This window comes from Mycena indigotica (assembly GCF_014461135.1).
Source record: "Mycena indigotica strain 171206Taipei chromosome Unknown Mind.scaff0010, whole genome shotgun sequence".
NCBI classification, from domain to species: Eukaryota; Fungi; Basidiomycota; class Agaricomycetes; order Agaricales; family Mycenaceae; genus Mycena; species Mycena indigotica.
In genome coordinates, this window is record NW_023503009.1 from 2,900,301 (window position 1) to 2,919,401 (window position 19,101).

General features: G+C 49.7%; 4 protein-coding genes across 4 annotated transcripts; 1 reads left to right on the forward strand and 3 right to left on the reverse strand.

Annotated features, from left to right (window-relative positions):
• Positions 1-1,728: 1,728 nt before the first annotated feature.
• On the reverse strand, positions 1,729-2,656 carry MIND_01140800 (Alpha-type protein kinase domain-containing protein; the record flags this gene model as incomplete). The annotated part of the gene is made up of 4 exons (XM_037367946.1): positions 1,729-1,939; positions 1,987-2,329; positions 2,380-2,584; positions 2,633-2,656. The coding sequence occupies 4 exons, from the start codon at positions 2,654-2,656 to the stop codon at positions 1,729-1,731; spliced, it is 783 nt and encodes a 260-aa protein (XP_037215778.1).
• A 2,194-nt stretch (positions 2,657-4,850) lies between these two features.
• On the forward strand, positions 4,851-6,995 carry MIND_01140900 (ATP-dependent DNA helicase RecQ; the record flags this gene model as incomplete). The annotated part of the gene is made up of 4 exons (XM_037367947.1): positions 4,851-5,171; positions 5,223-5,861; positions 5,905-6,355; positions 6,403-6,995. 4 exons carry the CDS (start codon positions 4,851-4,853, stop codon positions 6,993-6,995), a joined length of 2,004 nt encoding a protein of 667 aa, XP_037215779.1.
• Positions 6,996-7,880: 885 nt separating this feature from the next.
• Positions 7,881-10,101, reverse strand: MIND_01141000 (uncharacterized protein; the record flags this gene model as incomplete). The annotated part of the gene is made up of 4 exons (XM_037367948.1): positions 7,881-8,001; positions 8,051-9,186; positions 9,227-9,568; positions 9,622-10,101. The coding sequence occupies 4 exons, from the start codon at positions 10,099-10,101 to the stop codon at positions 7,881-7,883; spliced, it is 2,079 nt and encodes a 692-aa protein (XP_037215780.1).
• Positions 10,102-15,855: 5,754 nt separating this feature from the next.
• MIND_01141100 (Copper P-type ATPase) lies at positions 15,856-18,602 on the reverse strand (the record flags this gene model as incomplete). Its single annotated transcript, XM_037367949.1, has 13 exons — positions 15,856-15,880; positions 15,932-16,164; positions 16,447-16,521; positions 16,572-16,650; positions 16,701-16,763; positions 16,819-16,930; positions 16,981-17,178; positions 17,438-17,526; positions 17,579-17,735; positions 17,780-17,984; positions 18,038-18,075; positions 18,122-18,263; positions 18,321-18,602. 13 exons carry the CDS (start codon positions 18,600-18,602, stop codon positions 15,856-15,858), a joined length of 1,698 nt encoding a protein of 565 aa, XP_037215781.1.
• Between the last annotated feature and the right edge of the window lie 499 nt (positions 18,603-19,101).

Below are 19,101 nucleotides of genomic sequence, written 5' to 3' on the forward strand. Positions count from 1 at the left end.
TCTGCTCGGTAAGATGCGTCATCACAGGCGTGCAGCCCGCGAGAAAGGCTTCAATACTGCCAGTCTGAGGTGCGATCGAATCGTCGCTCGTATGATCCGCCAATGCATTTCTACGCTGCCAAAATAAGGGAGATGGCATAGACCGAGAGGAGCTCGCATAGCTATTAGCACCCAAGTATGACGGTTCCAGAATCCCAGTCGTTTGCGTTGTCGTCGAAGCATTAGACGAGTTGCCAGGCTTCCCCTTCCCTTTCTTCCGAGTCCCTGCACCCCTTCTACCACCTGACAACGACGACACTTTTGTTGTAACAATCGACTCCGAACTTTCTCTTGCTCTTGGTGGGAGTTCTTCGCTCTCACTTTTATCACGCTCAACCTGCATGCCACGGTTGCTATCAGAAGCTGTAATGAGTGCTTTCTTGGCCTAATCGACGTTCAACCAATGATAAGGCATAGAATAAACAACCAACTCCTTTGATGGAATTCGAGAGTTTGCCCGACTTGCCCAAGTAATCTATGGCGTATATTTGGAGGCCCTGGACCCGCTCTGCATGGTTGGGATGCACAAGGCTGTCAAACAATGGAGGGTACCAAGACGTCACCTGCGAAGAAATTCTAACGATGAGAAACGAAAAGAGGACTGCATACCGTATGAACAAAAACCGTCATTGCTGATTGTTGTTGAAAAAGAGGCAGGGAGAAGTCGAAGCACTGGTCGGCGGCTTGACGGAATTCTTTCTGTACGGATTGTCAGACAGGTCACAGTCGAGGGACTTACAGGGGCACGCACTTTGTAGAAGGTAAATAACGCTGGGTCATTTGCAAGTCCAAGAGCCTCAGCAAACGCTGCTCCACCCTTGAATATGACTCAGTAGAATGTTAGTGTCGATGTCAAGGACAACGAACAGAAACTGATTTTCTTGGTTCACGGGAGCCTAGGCCCATTAAACCAGCTCAAACGGTTCAAATCAGGTATCCACTCACGACGACGGTCTGGAGGCATGATGGTCAAGGAAGATGGGTGGTCTGGTGAGACCGTCGGGATTGGCAGTGAGCACATGACATCACACTCCGTCACACTCAGAGATTTTTCTTCCTTCGCCCCCATCTCTGCTCTCCCATTCCTGGCCCCAGCGCCATCGCCTTCGTCACCTACTAGTTTCTTTTGTCCCGCCCACCATCCCCAGCTTACTACCCTTTTTGCGTGCTTGTGTTAGTTAGGATTAGTTAGTCTTAGCTACATGGTCGGCTACCGAGGCCCTCCCTCTTGTAGGAGCACTGCGGGGCCCATAGTATAGCCCTCCCGCCAATTTACACAGATCTAGTATCCGCCCCATCTGGACAGCGAGCGAGGCCAATCCAGAACGATGTACCCACAATGGCACTATAGTTTCTCTTTTATAATGCGACTGCGGGATATTCAGATGAGCAACTGAATCATACGACTTAGCGCGCTGGGACGGCGGACGGCAATCGCACTTGGATCGGAGTTTCCTCTTCATCTCCCTCTCCCTCAAGATCCGAAGCTCCATATACGGTAAGCGAGACGGTTGAGGTTCGATTTCGATTTGACAGATCGAAGATGCCAAGATCGGAAAGATGTCCGATATCGGACTATAGGCCGATCGAGATCACTTAAGTGCTACAGACACCATCCATGGACGCATCATAGCAGTGATATCGCACAGTTGTTATCGTAGCTTTACAGGTAGTAATTTGAGGGACAGACTACGCTTGATCATCGCCCGAAAAGGCCGAGTTGTCATCTCCGGTAATCCCTCCCTCTGATCCGTCTGTCACATCCGGTCCGAGAACATCCGCTGCCAGCTCAAGCGGAAAGACCTCGTCGAACTCAAGACGCTTGCAGAGCTGGTTGCACTGATGAGAGTTGACGAAGGACTCAATACCGTCCATCCCAAAGTCGCCAAGGCCAGACCCACTAACAAATTAAGTCAGTACCATTGAAAAAAGTGGCAGGCAGCAAACCCGTCGGGAGTGTGAGTCATGATGTCGAAGAGGATAAGTCCATCGTTGCCTCGGACCGTGGCCGGAGTTCCTTGAATGTCCGCCATAACGAGCGTCCCATTGGTAGCTCCAAAGACGTAATGCGCAAAGCTATGGATCGTGAGCGTCTGGAGGTCAGTGCCGCGTGCCTTGTGATTGAGAGTGGAGGTGAACTGGATGACAGCAGCGGCGCGTTTGTCCTCTACCAGCCAAGTGATGCCGTCGCCGCTACTGTCGAAGCTTTCCAGGTCTGATGCCACACTTGGGGCACGGGTGACTTGGATAGACTTCTCGGTAGCGAGATAGGCAGGAGTAAATTCAATGGCTAAGTAGTCTTATCAGTATAGATCTATCTGCATGAGACAGGAAACACACCAGTAAAGATGGCAACATCCATTTCCTTGGCGTACGAGAAGAAGTCGGCAAGTAATTTGCGTCCAAGGGAAATACGAACACAGTCGGCTTCAAGCAGCGCCCGGTTTTGAACCGCAGTGACATTGCTCGATGTCGAGAGTCTGTCGTCGTCGTCCGAGGCCCGATAAACACGCTTGACAACAACTCGTCGGTCCTCCTTGCCATCCTGAATGATTGTCATCTGGTAAAGCCCGTCACATCAACACTTCCCCACATTAACCTCCCTCTTGCCCCACATGGCGGCGCTGTTAGACACCTTCCTACTACTCCGTTAACACTCCCTAACCCCGGGATAGACAGCTGGAAAAACTGGTGAAGGCGGGGGTCAAGAAACAATCACAATTGATGGTTCTTATCTTGCCGAGCCCATGACAGATGAGATCTGTCAAGTCGAAATCGAAATCGAACCTCAACCGTCTCGCTTACCGTATCCATATTCCGGCTATTCCGGCTCATCACCCAGGTCGCTGACACATTTATTCCGGCTCATCACCCACGCCTGTTGGACCCAAGTCCCTAATTGGGACTTGGGTCGCTGACACATTCAAGTCAGCCTCATGAGTCATCGGCTCGACTCGGACCGGCTAGGGTTGCGCCAAGCAGCGGGCGGAGAGTGCGCATGCGGCGCTGGGGTTTGCACAGACTGGGGTTGCAACTGTATCCTTATTAGATGCAATAGAGAGAATCTGAGAGATGTTTCTGTACACCTCCGCGTTGACTGGGACAGCTGTGAGGGCGGAGATTATGGGGTGGGGACTACCCTTGACCAGGGACGGCCATGCTCAACGACTCCGACGTGGAGCCTGATGATCCACGCAGCCGCTCGCTCGTCACTCTGACTGGCAAACGGCACGCCAACCCAAACTGGGGAGGCTCGCGGCCAAACGCCGGACGACATCCGAAAAGGAATTGCTGCCTCCACAAACACGGCCGATCCACCAACCACCCAACGGCGGCACCGGCGCGTGTGCGATGGGCCCGTTCCTCTCATCCGGAAGAATGCCCCCGTGCCTGCGTTTTTCGAGCCACGTCGTGCTGGTGGGTCTGCACCGCAAGAGCTGACACCTGCCGGACACGCTTCTGAGGCAGACCTGGTTCCTCCTGCTGCAGAAGCTGAACCAGCGAGGAACGGCGCGTGTTTGGCTTCAACGAGCATCACCCAAATGCTGAATGAGGTCTACAAGAACATCGACTACGACCTCTTTGCCATCAGCTGGAACTCGGATGTCGATAAACAAAATCGCATTGAAACAGACTCTAATTAGCATCTGTACTACAAATTCAAAGCCGACTGCGCACAGCGTTGGACATGCACAGGACGCGGTTGACGGGACAAGTATCATGCGACCGAGCATGACGTCGACCACTTCATGTATCCGAAGCCGCGCGCAGCGGCGCAAGTCAGAGGCCAAGATTATGGCCAATATCGCGAAGCGGGAGGCGGCGGCAGCGAAAGCCCGAGCAGAAGCAGCAAGGATGGCTGCAGCATCGTCAACAGCGTAGACAGGGCATGTAGAAACGTTCACACGCACCAAATATAATAGGTGAATGACCTGAGCATCGGCACCAACCATCTATGCTGCCGACGCGCGCGAGTGCGCCGTTGGGAGGTGTAGATAGTTGGCCACGTAAAATATGTGTTAGTTGTTGTTGTCCTTGCACTGTGCACGCGTGCGGAAGGGTGATGGGGTAGATTCCAGCAGGGTGAGAGGGGAGGTGAAGCCCGTGAGGGGATGCGTGCGACGCGTGCTTGAGGTCCAGCCTGAGAGGCCACCAGTCTAGATGCAATGTCAGCGGGGTAATGTGCGAGCAGTGGCAACACACCTTGTCGTAGTCACAGAAGCGCGTGGGCACAACTGGGCTGGTAGGCTGCGGGCGGCAGTGGTCGTGTCGAGCGGACACTGTGGCAGCAGGAGTGTCGAGCCGCGAGTGGCAGCGTGGCAGCGAGAGTTGGCAGGAGGAAGCCCGGGGCAGTTCTGTTGCCAAGTTGTGAGGCAGCCCGGATGCAGGCCGACGCAACGCCGGGCCTGCATCGTCGTGGTCGCTGAGCAGAGAGGTGGGACGCCAAATCTTGGCGGAAGGGAAGCGAGAGATGGCCGCGGAGAGTTGGCAGCAGCCATCGAGCTTCTTGATTTACCTTAGCCCATTTGCGGAAGGTGTAAAAGGACTCGCGTCTTGACAGCTAGCGACAATTTTCTAGGCCAACCCCAGCCTCCAACCAGTCACTGCTCCGTCGTAAATCTGCGATATCCTAGAGCAAGTGTCAGTTTGATTGAATATACCTGATTTGGTGTAATTTGATGATATGTGACAATGTGACGCCAGAGTTTTTCGATTTACTTACGACTGCGAGCGCCTGGCACCAAATGGTGTTGGTCGTGTTTGGCACCACCACTGATGGCCCATCACTCACCACTTGGCGCGTCCTTGCCATGTCTTCGCTCACTGTACGAGCTCCGACACGCACTGAAATTCTAGCAGCTGCACAAAATCGTCATCTCAGCACCCCGTGCAGCTTTCAGCTCGACTCCGTACGCTCTCAGCTGGAGCAGAAACATGTCTTCACTATTGCACCGACAGGCTCCGGAAAGACTATGACCTTCTGGCTCCCGCTCCTCTTTCATGACGGTGTTCAAATTATGGTCACTCCACTCAACATTTTGGGAGAAAAGAATGCAGGAGAGCTGTTGGAAAAGATGGGTATCTCAGCGGTCAATCTTGTAGCTGACCGACACCTGAGTGCGAAGATCAAAGTGCGTAGACGCGTTTTTCCGCGTTTAACTGCGTTTATATCTTATGATTAGGATGTTCGTGCCCTCAAATACCGTGTAGTCATTTCTAGCCCCGAGATTTTTATGGAAAATGCTGAATTTCGATCTCTCTGGACTCTTCCCGCTTTTCTCGCTCACCTCTTCAACGTGACATTCGACGAAGCACATTGTATCACCGCCTGGGGAGGGGCTGACTTCCGGCCAGCATATAAGGACATCAGTGCCTTGCAGTGGTTGCTACCAAAACACGTTCGGTTCCACTTTTTGTCTGCCACCTTCACCGCTCCTGTTTCATCGGAAATTCGAACGCTTTTTGGAATACGCGCCGAAGAACTCGCAGTGATCCGACTTTCAAATGACCGACCAAACATCCATCTCAAGGTCATAGAGATGGTTTCAACAACAAGCAAGATTCACGATCTTAAACGTGTTCTACATTTTCCGGCGAATGCGGATGATATAACACGACCACCGAAATTCATGATCTTCACAAATAAGCGCCGCGAGAGTGAGCTGCTGGTCAAACAGATTTGGAACGAGCTTCCAGAAGTCTTTCGTGCAAAGGTGGCGTGGTTCCATGCTGGGATGTCCGATACGTTCCGGCGAGATGCGATGGAGAAGCTTCGAGTGGGGGAGATGTTTGGCATTGTGTGTACTGATGCTGCTGGAATGGTACGGCTTCGTTCCCTCAACCAACTGATACTTACTTCCTTAGGGCCTCGATCTTCCAGACGTGAGAATGGTTATTCAATGGGGCCACACCGTCTCATTGTGCACGTTGATGCAGCGCCTTGGGCGGGCTGGTCGGGACCCATCAATAGATGCATTAGGCGTGTATTTTGTCGAATCTTCACATTTCGATGGTGCAAAGCAAAAGAAGGAGAAGAAACGAAAGCAGTTGGATGGCGAAGCCCCACCGCCAAAGAGGCGGAAGGTGGGCAGTACGCAGGTTGTTAAAATCAGTCTCGACGAGATGGACAGAGCAGAGGAGAAGAGATGGGAGAGCATGAATAATTCGACCACCAGTATGCCTAAATTTCCGTCTCCGCATGGTATGGAACCCATCAAGTATGATACGCTCATGATGGACTGGATCATCAACTGCCAGTCTCGCATCGTCTGTCCGCGACGCATTGCTAACGCATACTTCAAGAATCCTGTTGTTGGTAAACTCATTCAATGAACTGCAGGTCAGCGGCTGACTTAATCTCAGTGTCAATCTGTGGTTGTGCAAATCAACGCTGTGGTGGACGAAGCCCTCGTTCCTGTTGCTCAGTCTGTGATCCAACATATTTCCTTCCACGTCGTATACCACCAATCGCTCCCAACAAACGTGGTAAAAATCAGATGAAACCCGACGAATTCACTTGGAAATCTTCCGATATTGCGCTGCGCGATGCTCTCAATAACTGGAGATACGAGAAAGTGTGTTCCTTAGGGCTGGAGAACGATTTCTTTGGGCCTCAGTTCATCCTCTCAAATGAGATTCGTGACCGGATAATCAATCTTGCTCACTATTCTCTTCTTCCTCTTGATCTTGACTCGCCTGCTGCACGCCAAGCGACACTAGAGGTCTTCCAGCACCAAACACAGTGGCGATATAGTGTCGATCACGGAGAGACACTTATCAAAATAATCCAACAATTCCCTCCGCCTCCTCCACCTCCTCCGCCTCCGCCTCCCCCCACCTCCACCAGCACCTGTACCAGCAGCCGCAATATCCACTGTGGCTGCACCAGTAGTGCCACTTCAGATATGTCCGGTGAATCTCGCATTGCCAAAGACAAAGCAGAAGCGAACCTGTAAGAATTGTGGTTCAACCAACCATATTGGTATGATCTTAAATTGTAGAAAGTGAAATATCTAACATACATGCAGCATCGAACCGAAACTGTCCAAACTACTCGAAGGCACGCTCGCAAAATATTCCTATGTCAATCACGGGATCTAGGGTGCTGTAAGTAATTCCCCAGCCAATACTTACAGGTGTTTCTAATAGTTTTTAAAAACAGGGGTGTTTATAAACAGTTTTTGAAACAAGGGGGGGGGGATTACTTAATATACTTTAGTGTCTATAATAATTATCTAGTACTACTACTTCTATAGTCTGGTACCACCCTATCATTAGACTACCTCTTGATAGCAAGAGTATTTTCCATCTCAGCAACTAGGTATCTACTATCCAGAAGGAGATTACCATATTTGGCAGTGTTGATTGTGTGACTGATGTGATATAATGTCACACATGGCTGTTTACAAACACCCCCACCCCCAGGAATTAGAAACTAACACTGTTTTTAAAAACATGTTTCTAACTGGTTTGTAAACCAGATCAACTTACAGCACCCTAACGGGATCAAATCGTCCGCCTCAATAGTTTCTAGTGTATCTATATCCTCTGCAATTTCTGCTTCATGCTCATGGCTCTTCTTGAGATGCTGGTTGATACCCATTGCAAGGACAACATGATCGGGAATTTCATAATCTGCTTCTCGGCCTGGCGTGAACTGGTGGGGCCTTGTATGGCGGAATTTTTCTAATAATTTCATTGTTGTTCGTGTCATGTCTGGCGGAGCATGGCGTAGAGTAAGATGTTTGAGATGAAACCCGTGTTCAATCGTTGCATGACTATGTCGGTAGAACTCGATGAGTGGTGACTCTTTGACTATATGGTCGATTGTGTGATTTGAGCTAGAGCCCGAGTATATCACCTTGGTGTATAAGTTGTTGAGCTCCATGAGCCAAATCCACTCCACGAAAACGGCCAGGCTTTCCCGTTGGGTTGACCAACCAGTTGATGCGAATGATTTCGCTGCATACAGTATTCAGTTTATAAGATAAGATAAGAGGAGCATACTTACCGCAAGTCCGGAGAGAATCGTGACTTGAGATCCTTTAAGAAGTTCAGGGTGTGCCAGGAATACTTATGCTTCCCAGTTGCCTTGAATAGATAGCACCAATAGACCATTGTGGCCTCAATTGCCCCGATATCGCCCACGTTCATTGCATGTGACAAGTCGAGATACATCAGCTCATCTCTGTTTCGAAGAGTCTGATTCTCGAATCGCTTGTCTCGCTCTGCAATCTTTCGATCCCGCATAATACCCAAGTCCCTACTACGTGCCACATACTTCTGAACAACAGTGTCAGCTAATTTTCTTAGGCTAGAGAGGGACGGTTCTGTTGCTGCGTATTGCTCAATTGTCATGCCGATGTGTTTTGAATCAAGGCAGTGAATTTCTTGACGGAAGCAATCGAGTAGAGCAGCTCGGATATCATGAGTGATAAGATCATGGGTGGCTCGAAATCCAGGCTTTTTAGCAAATTTTCCTGTCTCTCTAGGGCGTAGCACTCCACAATGTTGCATGAGAGAGTTGACATCAGTGCGTGAATCGGTGGGCTTGATAAATATTCGCCACAGTGTGTCTGCTGCAGCCATCTTGAAGTGGAATAGTCCCGGAACTACAACAATATGCTGAAATCGAGCCTTCTGGGTTGCTTCAATTGCTCGGGAAGCTCGGATACCATCAATTCGCTCCTTTGTCAGCAGGTCGCCATGAAAGAGAAGGATTGAGCCAGTGATATCAACATCCCCCGCACCAAAGGTTGTCTCTGCTGGCTCTCCGATTCCACCTTGTAGATGTAGGTTGTCGATAACTTGGATGTTCCCATCAGTGGTCGACTGCCACTTGATTTTCATTGCACGACAAGGAACTTGAGTAGTTTTTCGGAGAGGAATTAAGCGAACGGGTTCTGGTCCCAATCCAATATCCCTCAGTTTCTCTTTGAAAAATGTGTTATTGGGTGCTCCATACCGCAACAGAATGTCCAGTGCATGCCATGAAAACCGTTTTTCACGCGCCGAAAATGTTTCACCTGCTGCCACGACGTCCATCGCTGTCCCCAAGATGAAATTCATAAAAAAGGTCAGCTTCCGAGCCATTCGACAATGCTCGGGCTGACGGATCTGGATTGAGTGGATCACGCTCCCAAAGTTCTGCTGCGCATTTGAGTGCTGATGCATTCACAGAGCTGACACCCGAAAGTGGAATAACTGTTGCTGAGGTTGCACTGACAAATTGGCCCGGGTTCTCGACGGTTGGTTCGCTGGTCGGAAATGTGATATCAAAGTTGTCGTAGACAAATTGCGCCGTCAGTGTACGGACAAGTTGCTTTATCAGTTCAGCAGTTTGTCCGGTTAAACTGGTGACAGAACGATGAATAGAGCTGAGGCTGATGGAGAGTCCAGCATGTGCGAGTGTTTCGATAACTTTTTCCGGAACATTGAGAGAGTGGAAGAAGATTCCAAGGATTGCTTGAATTCGGTTACACTGCTGGTTGACGGTCTGGAGAATAATGCTAATGATCATCACTGCACGCTAGCATATCGGTGCTTAGAACGTAAATATAGTTAATATAGACGGAGACGCACTATTACTCGAAGAGATGTTCGCCTCTCAATCGCCCGCTCACGCTGGCGTCGCCGCTTGTAGTTTGCAGCCCTTTGTTCCGGGCTAAGATCTGCAGGCACTGTTGCATCGGAGTGTGGTAGCAGAGAACTTGAAGAAGGAATCTCTATGTCCGAATCAAGGTTCATGTCTCCTCCGATTTCTCCAAGGTCCAGGTCTTGTTTGGCCATCTTCTGCTGGTTCTCATATCTCGATATAACTCGTCGTCCACTGCGAGACTCGTATGACATCAGAGTATGAAGCAAATCCCACAGAAAGGGCGCGTTATTTTGCATTTCTTGTGCTGTGTCGTCAATGAATGCATTTCCCGCAAAGCTAAGATCAGCATGGCTTGCATTGAAGTGCAATCCACTGGTGACGCTGGCCAGTACATCTATTTCGCGTAAGATGTGGTCCTTCACACTGTTAAAGCACCAGACAAGGACTTTTGAGGTGGTGGACATCGTTGCAGTATACAGAAGCGCGCAGATATTGCTTGCATCTCTTGTCACCTGTGCACATATCTGCTTATCATCCCTTGTTAAGAACTGGTTATGGAGGATATGCGAAAGGTATCCCAGCATAGAGAGATCATGCCGAACCATAAAGCTAGAGATTTGTGCCCATAATGGCCCGGACTCGGAAGCTGGAGAGTTTGACAGCTCACCGTCGTGTTCAGTCATCAGGCAAAGCAGTGCAAGGGAGGTTGGAGGAAAGAGGACAGCGATGGTGTTTATTCAGGGAGGAGATAACACGATACAAGTTAGATTATGGCAATTGTCGGCTATGTTGTTGGGGATCGATTATCGGGCAGGAGAGCATGTGTGAAGAAGAATTAGATGGACCGGCATGCATTGGATGTTAGCTCACAGCGTGTCGGAGCTCGTACAGTGAGCGAAGACATGGCAAGGACGCGCCAAGTGGTGAGTGATGGGCCATCAGTGGTGGTGCCAAACACGACCAACACCATTTGGTGCCAGGCGCTCGCAGTCGTAAATCGAAAAACTCTGGCGTCACATTGTCACATATCATCAAATTACACCAAATCAGGTATATTCAATCAAACTGACACTTGCTCTAGGATATCGCAGATTTACGACGGAGCAGTGACTGGTTGGAGGCTCGCAGTCGTAAATCGAAAAACTCTGGCGTCACATTGTCACATATCATCAAATTACACCAAATCAGGTATATTCAATCAAACTGACACTTGCTCTAGGATATCGCAGATTTACGACGGAGCAGTGACTGGTTGGAGGCTGATTAACCATCCCTCGTTGCAGAGCTACTACACAGGCCAATTCCAAAGGGCAGTTTTTCGGGGCTAAATGCGTAATTGATCCGAAATGATTGATGTTACGTGAGGATTTGTGGGGCGGGCGCTCTGCAAGAGGGCTGGAGCAACTAGACCGGGCCGCAGGCTCCGTTTGACATATCCCGGTTGGGACGTCCGAGCAGACTTTTCTTGTCGACACTTATTCCTTTTCCCCCTTCCCTCCCTCCATTCTTTCCCTACACTTCAACTCCTTGTATATTCATGATACACACGCGGTCATATCAACGATGATATCTCCAAGCCGCCACCTCAAAACCTCTATGACATGTTTTCTGGGTTTCTCGTTCCGGTACCCCATCGTGTGTGTGTACTACCTTTGAGAACAGGCCGAGAATAAGCTTGGGGCGTCCTCGAGAGTGTTGAGGAGACCCACATGCAACGGAAAATATCGAGAGGCGGCAGTGAATGCATGGCAGAAGTGCGGTAAGCAGTGATCGTGCATCCGGGGATAAGTCAACGGACCACCGCGGTCCGGTCTAGCTGTTCCAGCCGTCTTGCAGAGCGCACCCCCCCAAATATCCTTACGTTAATCTCGGAACATCTCGGAAATCAAAATTAGTAATATAATTTATACACTTGCTCTTGGATCTGGCTTGCGTAGCTCTGCAACGACGGATGGTTAATGAGACTGAGACGATTGTAAAGGTGAGTCTTATTTCCCGCTATAGCTGATTGCAGAAGTTTGGGCGGGTGTGGAGCCTCGTTTGTTGTTTACAAGTGTTTTGTGCCGTAAGAGTTAACGCTGGTGCGAGAGCATTCAGTGGAGCCTCTCGACCATATATGGAAAAAATTTGACAGAATTGGAGCTTGAACGAGCTCCACGACCCGCCCAAACTTCTGCAATCAGCTGTAAGCATTGACCATCAGACGATTGGGTAAGTTCAGTTGGTGGGTCGGATCGAGCAGAACGCAACCTAACGCAACCTGCGCCTGTGACGTGACCGTGACGACGATGATGACCAAAGCGAATCCTAGCGAACTTGAATCTGGCCTGTAGCTCCTGCCTTGGACCGCCTATTACAAGCCATGTCCCCAAGTTTACAAGAAACTACTGATCTAACGAAGATTGTGTGCTTGAAATCATCTTCCCAGCTCGCCTCTTTGGCTTTTGTGAATCGTGCATGATTGATCGTGCACGACCTGCAAGCGAAGCGAGCCTAGTAACAAACGGCTTGCTGAACTCGCTGAACCCACCTCACCGTGACTTGGGATTCGATAAATATATTGGGCCTCGAGGACTTTGGCAATAACTCGTATAGCCTGGACATCTCCAAGCAAACAAGCAAATGAAGTGAATCTTCGAATGAAGAAACAGACCGAAGTAAAAGTCAGATATTTCATAATATTGGCAAACTGGGTGAGTACCCCGCACTTCTTTCATTTGATGTCTCACTCACCATATCCAATCTCTTGCATTGTCGCGGACTTATTGTAGATGCTCGCTATCGCCAATTTTGCAGCAAATTGGGTGAGGCTTGTCTTCGCTGGATTCACTCCAAGTAGACGGTGTTGTGGTTGGAGGGATATCGGCGGATTCGCTCTCTGCTGGTTCTGACAAGTGACAGTGCTGCGACCTGCGAGAGGATGCAGAGTTGCGAGAGGATGCAGAGTCACAGGATGACAAGCGCCACGAGCCAGGCGTCGGTAGCACCGACTTCAACGAGCCTTAAGCAGAGGAAACGGGGACTTTTATCGCGAGCCATGAGAGTAAGAACCAAGAATGATATTGTTTTTTGTCATATGAAAAGACTACGACAACTTGACTGCAAAACCAAAGCAACACACATTTCAGACGGTATCAGAGGTATACGACAAATCAATCTCACGCATTGAGACGTCCCTTCCTCTTCCACTTTGCTGAGTGCCAAGTCGACCGCCACAACCAGATTCTGTAATAGATCTTCCACGAGGCGAGTCGCCTTCATCCTTGTTGTCGTCAAGATCGTATCGGCTTTGTTTTATCCAGAGTAGAGATATGCTGCTCGTGTTTTCGTTTCTCGACTTTGAGCTCTTTCTGGATGGCAATAGATGTGGCGAAGAAACGCTCGCGTCCATGGGTTGCAGTACTAATCTTCTTCTGCAGTCCGGCAATCTCTTCCTGCTGAGACTCGCATAGATCCTCCAACTCTGAAACCCTGGTCTTGAGAACTTGGCTAATATCACAATCAATACGTCTTCATAAACATTGGCGGCTGTTTTACCTCTGAGTGCTGTGTTAGTGGCTCGAATCTTCACAAGTTGGGCTTCCAACCCAGCGTTGTCCAACTTGAGAGCGTGATGTTGGAGCAGAAGTGCATTATGATCGGCGTGTATCGTGTTGTACTCAATTTTCAAGTCTAGGACGTTAGGTGAGCCTCAGTTCAGTGAGGTTGGGGACTCGCACTGACTGGTATACGTAGCCGTTTTATCTGGGGTCGGAAACTGGTCTTTCATAGGAGTCATGTCTCTGTTTCATCCAAGTCAGGTGGAGATCACAACATGGTCGTTATATAACTTACAGCGGCAAGGCCAAAGCCTACTCTTGGCCAACTGGAGATGAGGTGTAAGTAGGTTAGTGAGCGTGACAGTGGTTCTTTCAAGACGACAACTTGTTTGAGTACACCTATATAACACACAATGAGTATACGTATTATGGTGTCAGCTTGAAATTACATTACCATTGACGTTGTCGATGTGGTTAATGACGAAGTGGGGTGATCAGGTATTGCTGGCTCGAGGTTGTTGAGATTTTTATTTTAAGTGCGTGAAGGTTTTCTTTTCCAAGGGAGCCCATACAGATACCCAAGATTTTCAGTTGAATACCAATTGGTGTGGTTTGGCCGACTGCATCGAAAACTTCGCGCTCGCAAACTTCCGGTCCGAATTCTCCAATTGCCTTGAGGGCCTGGTTATCGTCAGAAATGACGCCAACAACCACGATCAAGCTGGACGGTTTGCTGCGTCGAGCTCCGGATTCGAGATGTCTTCCAACTTGTGTCCGGTTTGAAATTTTGCGCACTTGACGATGAGGTCTGGGCTGTCCGTGAGTATATTTCCACCACTGTATTCCTTCAGGTCAACAAGACTCTTGCAGTATTCACCTGCATCGAACATTTCTCCCATCGTTGAACTTGGTTTCTTAAGCTTGTTGTAAGCAGGTCGGGTTGGAAAGGCTGAGCACAGCGACGATTCTCGCTTTTTATGCTTGTCGTCGACGATGTGGCTCCGCATGATGTTGGCCTTCGATTCACGGTTGAGTTAACTTCATATAGGATATAGAGGTATCCACGCAATGATGAGAGAGGATATAATGTTGCAAGTGGACTAGCCTTCTGTTCGTTGGTCAGGCTCGTGTTTTGACCGAGCGCCACAACTTGAATAGCTTCCTGGAGCACGCTCTTGATGTCCTCGTGGTGGGCATAGACACGCTCGGCGATCTGAAGTACCTTGAGCTGGGCAGCGAGTAGGTAGGTCATTTGCAACGACAGTCCGTTCGGCTGCAAACCAAGCTATACCAAGCAATGAGTGAAGGACATATGAAATGAAGAGTTGACTCAGTTGAACCTGGTAAAACGCGTGAAGGTCCCCGCGATAGTCCGGATTGAGATATCAAACGAGTTGGCAAGCGCGTCCGCAAAGTTGGTTGGAGTTGGGAGGTTGTCAATGGTGATATCGCTGCCAGCGTCAGAGGCTGCATAGAGCGTGGGAGTAGGCGAGCTGGCCATCGACCAAGTGTTGTGCTGGCTGGGAGTGTTGGGATAGTTCATTGCTGTGAATGGGTGGACCAATTGAGCGAGAGTGGGTTTGCGAGTGAACTTGAAGTCGATTGCCGATATCCTGATGTCGAATGCTGATTTTGTCTCCGCAGGAGGCCGGTCAGAGACTTGGTTACATCCTGTCAAGATCGGTTTTCATCGTCTTGTAGTCTGTTTTACCACCAACGAGAGTTGCTGCAGCAAACTGAGATTGCAGCTCCGCACATGTGTGATCACGACTTCTTGGTGTACCACGCTACACCAGAGTACTTATTGGCAGAGAAAGAAGAACAGACCGTCAGAGATTCTGATTCAGCATCAATGGGTAACTCGACGCATTTTGAGCGGAACATAGAGCCGAGGGAGTGCTGGCCCAGAGGTCGCTGAGCAGCTTTGACATGGTGGGGGTGGTGGGTTAAAACATGAATCTTGTAAACTGATGCTCAGCTTACTGATGGGGAGCTTGCGACAATCATTCGGCTTTTCGGATTTTCTCGGCGATGCCTCGAAAACCTCCCACACTCGACGTCGTGTGGGAGGTTTTCCTTAAGTTTTTCGGTTGCTGCAGAATTGGGGAGCAAGCTCCCCAATGAAGGAATGACTGTCTAGATTCGGTGATTAATCAGACAGAATCAGACGGACCGATGACTGGTGGGAATCCAGGCTCCTAAACCAGCCCTCGTTGCAGAGCTAGTCAGGCCAATTCTGAGAGATTATTATAAGCTATTTATTTATTCAAAATCAAAAATGTGACATGATGTGACGAAAAGAGTTGGGGTAGCGCTCTGCAAGAGGGCTGGCCCAACCTACAGCACTTTGCAGAAGTGTAGGTGGTTTGTGGAGCGCGCTCAGCGCTCCAACCTGTTTACATCTGTTGTCGTGTTTTTCCCATAAATGGGTCTCTGGCTCCACTGGGTCGTTCCCAGGCCAGCTTAAAACTTGACAGGAGCCACAACAACAATAAACAGGTTGGAGCATCGAGTAGGCTCCACAAACCACCTACATTTTTGCAAAGAGCTATAACCCGGACCGAGCGCCGAGGCGGTGCACTTATCTCCGGTTGGCGTTACCGCCGCTCCAGCTCTATGCTTGCTCTATGCCGTTCTGCTGGGCACCACCATTGCTTGTTACCCCCTCAACCCCGACCTTCATCTGAGCCAGTGCTGGGTGTATCTGGGACAGACACAGCCGCTGGCTGAACACCTCTTGTCCAAGTGCACAAACCTTCTTGACTGTTCATCGTGGTGGTGTGGTGGCGCCGGAGCGGGCTTTGGAGGTCGGTTGGTGGGTTTGGGGGGCATGAGATGGGGTGGATGGTGGAGAAATACGAGTGGAAGGGCCCCCGCTACGCTGGGGGAGGGAAGCCATTGATGAATTGATGCCAGCCCAACCGGAGATATTCGGTGGTCGGTCCGGGTTAGTTGGGCCAGCCCTCTTGCAGAGCGCTCGCCCAAACTCTTCGTAACATCATGTCACATTTTGATTTTGTACTAAATTGATACATATTTAGCCTGAAATACACCCTCGGATTGCGCTCTGCAACGAGGGTTGGTTTAGGAGCCTGGTGGGAATCAAGGAACAGAGCGGCTTGCGCAGTGGAAAGGTTGAAGAGCAAGGGCTAAGTACAGAAGAAGAGGCAAGAAACAATGAATAACTGATGGTTTCTGTTGAATTTGTACATCATGCCCAGTACGAAAATAACTCAGACAACGAAATAGCCATCGACAGTGACTAAGTACCGAGTCGACAGAAAAGACTGCATCTGCGCCGTCCTCAAGCGACGTTTGTGCAATGCCCACACCCGCGAGACTACCCTGTTCCTCGTTTAGAATAACAAGTAGATTTGGCCCACGCCACCACGTACCTTGCCAACAAAGGCAACACGGACTGGGAAAAATGTCTCGGGATCATCACCCCCAACAGTAAACAGCTTCGCGATGATGCTTAGAAAGTATTCAGCACTTCAAAGAGGACCCAAAAACGGGGTACCCACCATCTACAATGGCAGTGGTCGACGCAAGTGAATTGGTGTGTGATGAGACTGTCGGGTAGGATCCTGCACTAAAAGCTATTGAGAGGTGGGATAGGTCAAGGGTATAAGATGAACTCACGGTAAAGGAATGAATATCTCCAGGCCGTGAAGTATCACGCTTTCGTTCTCGAGCTCAAATTCGATGCTGACTTCGCATGTACCATCGTTCGAAGGTGTGGGCCAGCAGTTTACTGCGTAGTGTGAGCTTGAAACATAACATCAAATGCAAGATATAGCCCACTGGAAAGCGGAACGGTGGATTTATTGTTGCCTTTATACCGCCATTTCAGAACTGCCAGGTTTTGGTTGATGGGGAAGGTCTTTGAGGCGTCACGAAGAGCAATCTTCTTGGCCTCATTGCGGTTTGCCTTCGCATCGAACTTGGCGACTTGTGGGTGTTGTTTAAATTGCAAGGCTGCCACAAGTGAGTTGGAATCGTCTGTCGTTGTCAATGTCAGGGAAATGCAAGCGTTGGCCGAGTCGGAGATTAAAAGGTTCATCTTCTCTTCTTATATATGAAAACACTACCGTGCCGGCATTGACAGAAAGTCATGCGGACGCACGTGAAACACATGATATTCACGTGCCACCCTCGGATACCGCCCGCCGGTCGCGAGCCGCAGGCGAGCGGCCGTGTGGGCGCTGCAAAAAGTCTTTTTTATTCTGGTAGTCCATGCCACAGGCACGGACGATTATACTTGTGTCTCCTTTAAGCTCGATGTCTTTCTCTAAACCTCCATCACGGAGTAATGAGCAGGTGATTTGCTCGGTGATACTGATGTTAATGCTATGTGGATCATTGAGTTTCGACAAGGAATCTGACAAGGTTTGGGACAAACCTTTCTGGTACAACTTCGGGCAGGCTACCTCTGCCTTTGTTCGTAGATTGAACAGTCTGCGGGGCCGCAGCAACGGAAGGAGTTGGGGGTTCAGAAGCCAGACCGATACCAGAAGCCATGTAGTCGCTTCCAAGCGCGTCGATAAGTTGCTGCCCAACTTTATTCCAGAAGCTCTGAATGAAGGCGCGCGTGCTCCTATACCAGTATTGAGATTGATGGGAGTTGAGACAGTGGGAGGCGGTGGGGTATATGAAGTGGGTACGGGTGAATAGCCAATGATGCCGCCGCCATATCCAGACAAAGAAAAGCCAGAGTTGCCTGCCGCGCGACGTTGTTGTTCGCGCCACTGCAGCTCGAGCTGTTTGGCACGACATTTGAGCTCCTCTTTAGCTTCTGCTTCCTTATTCTAGACAACTTATCAGCAAATAATCCAAGAAAACTTATTTTCCAAAGACGTACCCGGGCGATAATCTCTTGAATCTTTTCCTTGTAATGTTCTATCTCCAGAGCATTCTTGACTTGAACAAGGTTCACAGAGCCAACCTATCCCAACCACCTCGTCAAACGCGCCAAGTAGCTCCAAGGCTCGTGTTGCAACTTGGCTCTCGGCTACGCTCTGGCACATGTCAGAGGCAACACGCACAAGAAGGTAGAGCATGTCTATATCTCGTAGGAGATTAGACGCCTTGTTGGTAATCAGCAGGATGTAGAGTTCTTCCAATGGCTAGTGAACGTAGCGAACATCTGGTGTTTCTATCAGTGTGTGTTGTGTGCTAGATGGCGGAGGCAAAAGCTTTGGAAACGATGCAAGTAGAGACTCAATTCGCGTCCGCGACATGTCCAAGAACTGGCATGTCGAATGTGGAAAGCGTGTCGTTGTGACGCGAATGATCGTCCTTTGGCCGAGTAGTGAATTCCTGGCTGGTTGGCATAAGGAATGGACGGAGAGCAAATGGCCATGGTCAAGACAGATGAATGGTTGCTGTGGAAGCCATGGTTTGAGCCGCAAAACGCTGCGAGCCATGATAAAGCGTATCGGCTACAGCAGCTACCTTTGCACGAAAAGGTAGCAACGACAGTGCTTTGTAAACCGTACATCGTCTAGCCAAAGATGCCATTGTAGGATGTTGGACGAGATTGGCATTGGCGAAGTCGAAAACAAGAGCAGTGAATCATTTTGGGGCGGCGGCGGGTGATTAACCAAAGGGAGGTGAGGTGCGGGGGCCATTTATTGGGTTGCCAAGGGCCACCGAGGGCAGTTCTTGGTGTTCTTGGTGTGAGAGGTGATTGGGGCTATTATCGGCGACAAACGATGGCAATGGTGACTAGCTGGTATTTCATTGTCGACAAGGGCAAATATAGTCGTAGTACAGAGGAGAAGGTCGTTTTGAGATGAGGAAAGCGGAGAGAATACGGCGCTGGTGGCGCATTTGACAGGTTCTGCAAGAAATCAGCCTGACAATTCGGAAAGCTGGCCAAAGAACGCACTTTGAAGCCTCCGTACTGTGGTGGAAAGTCGCTCC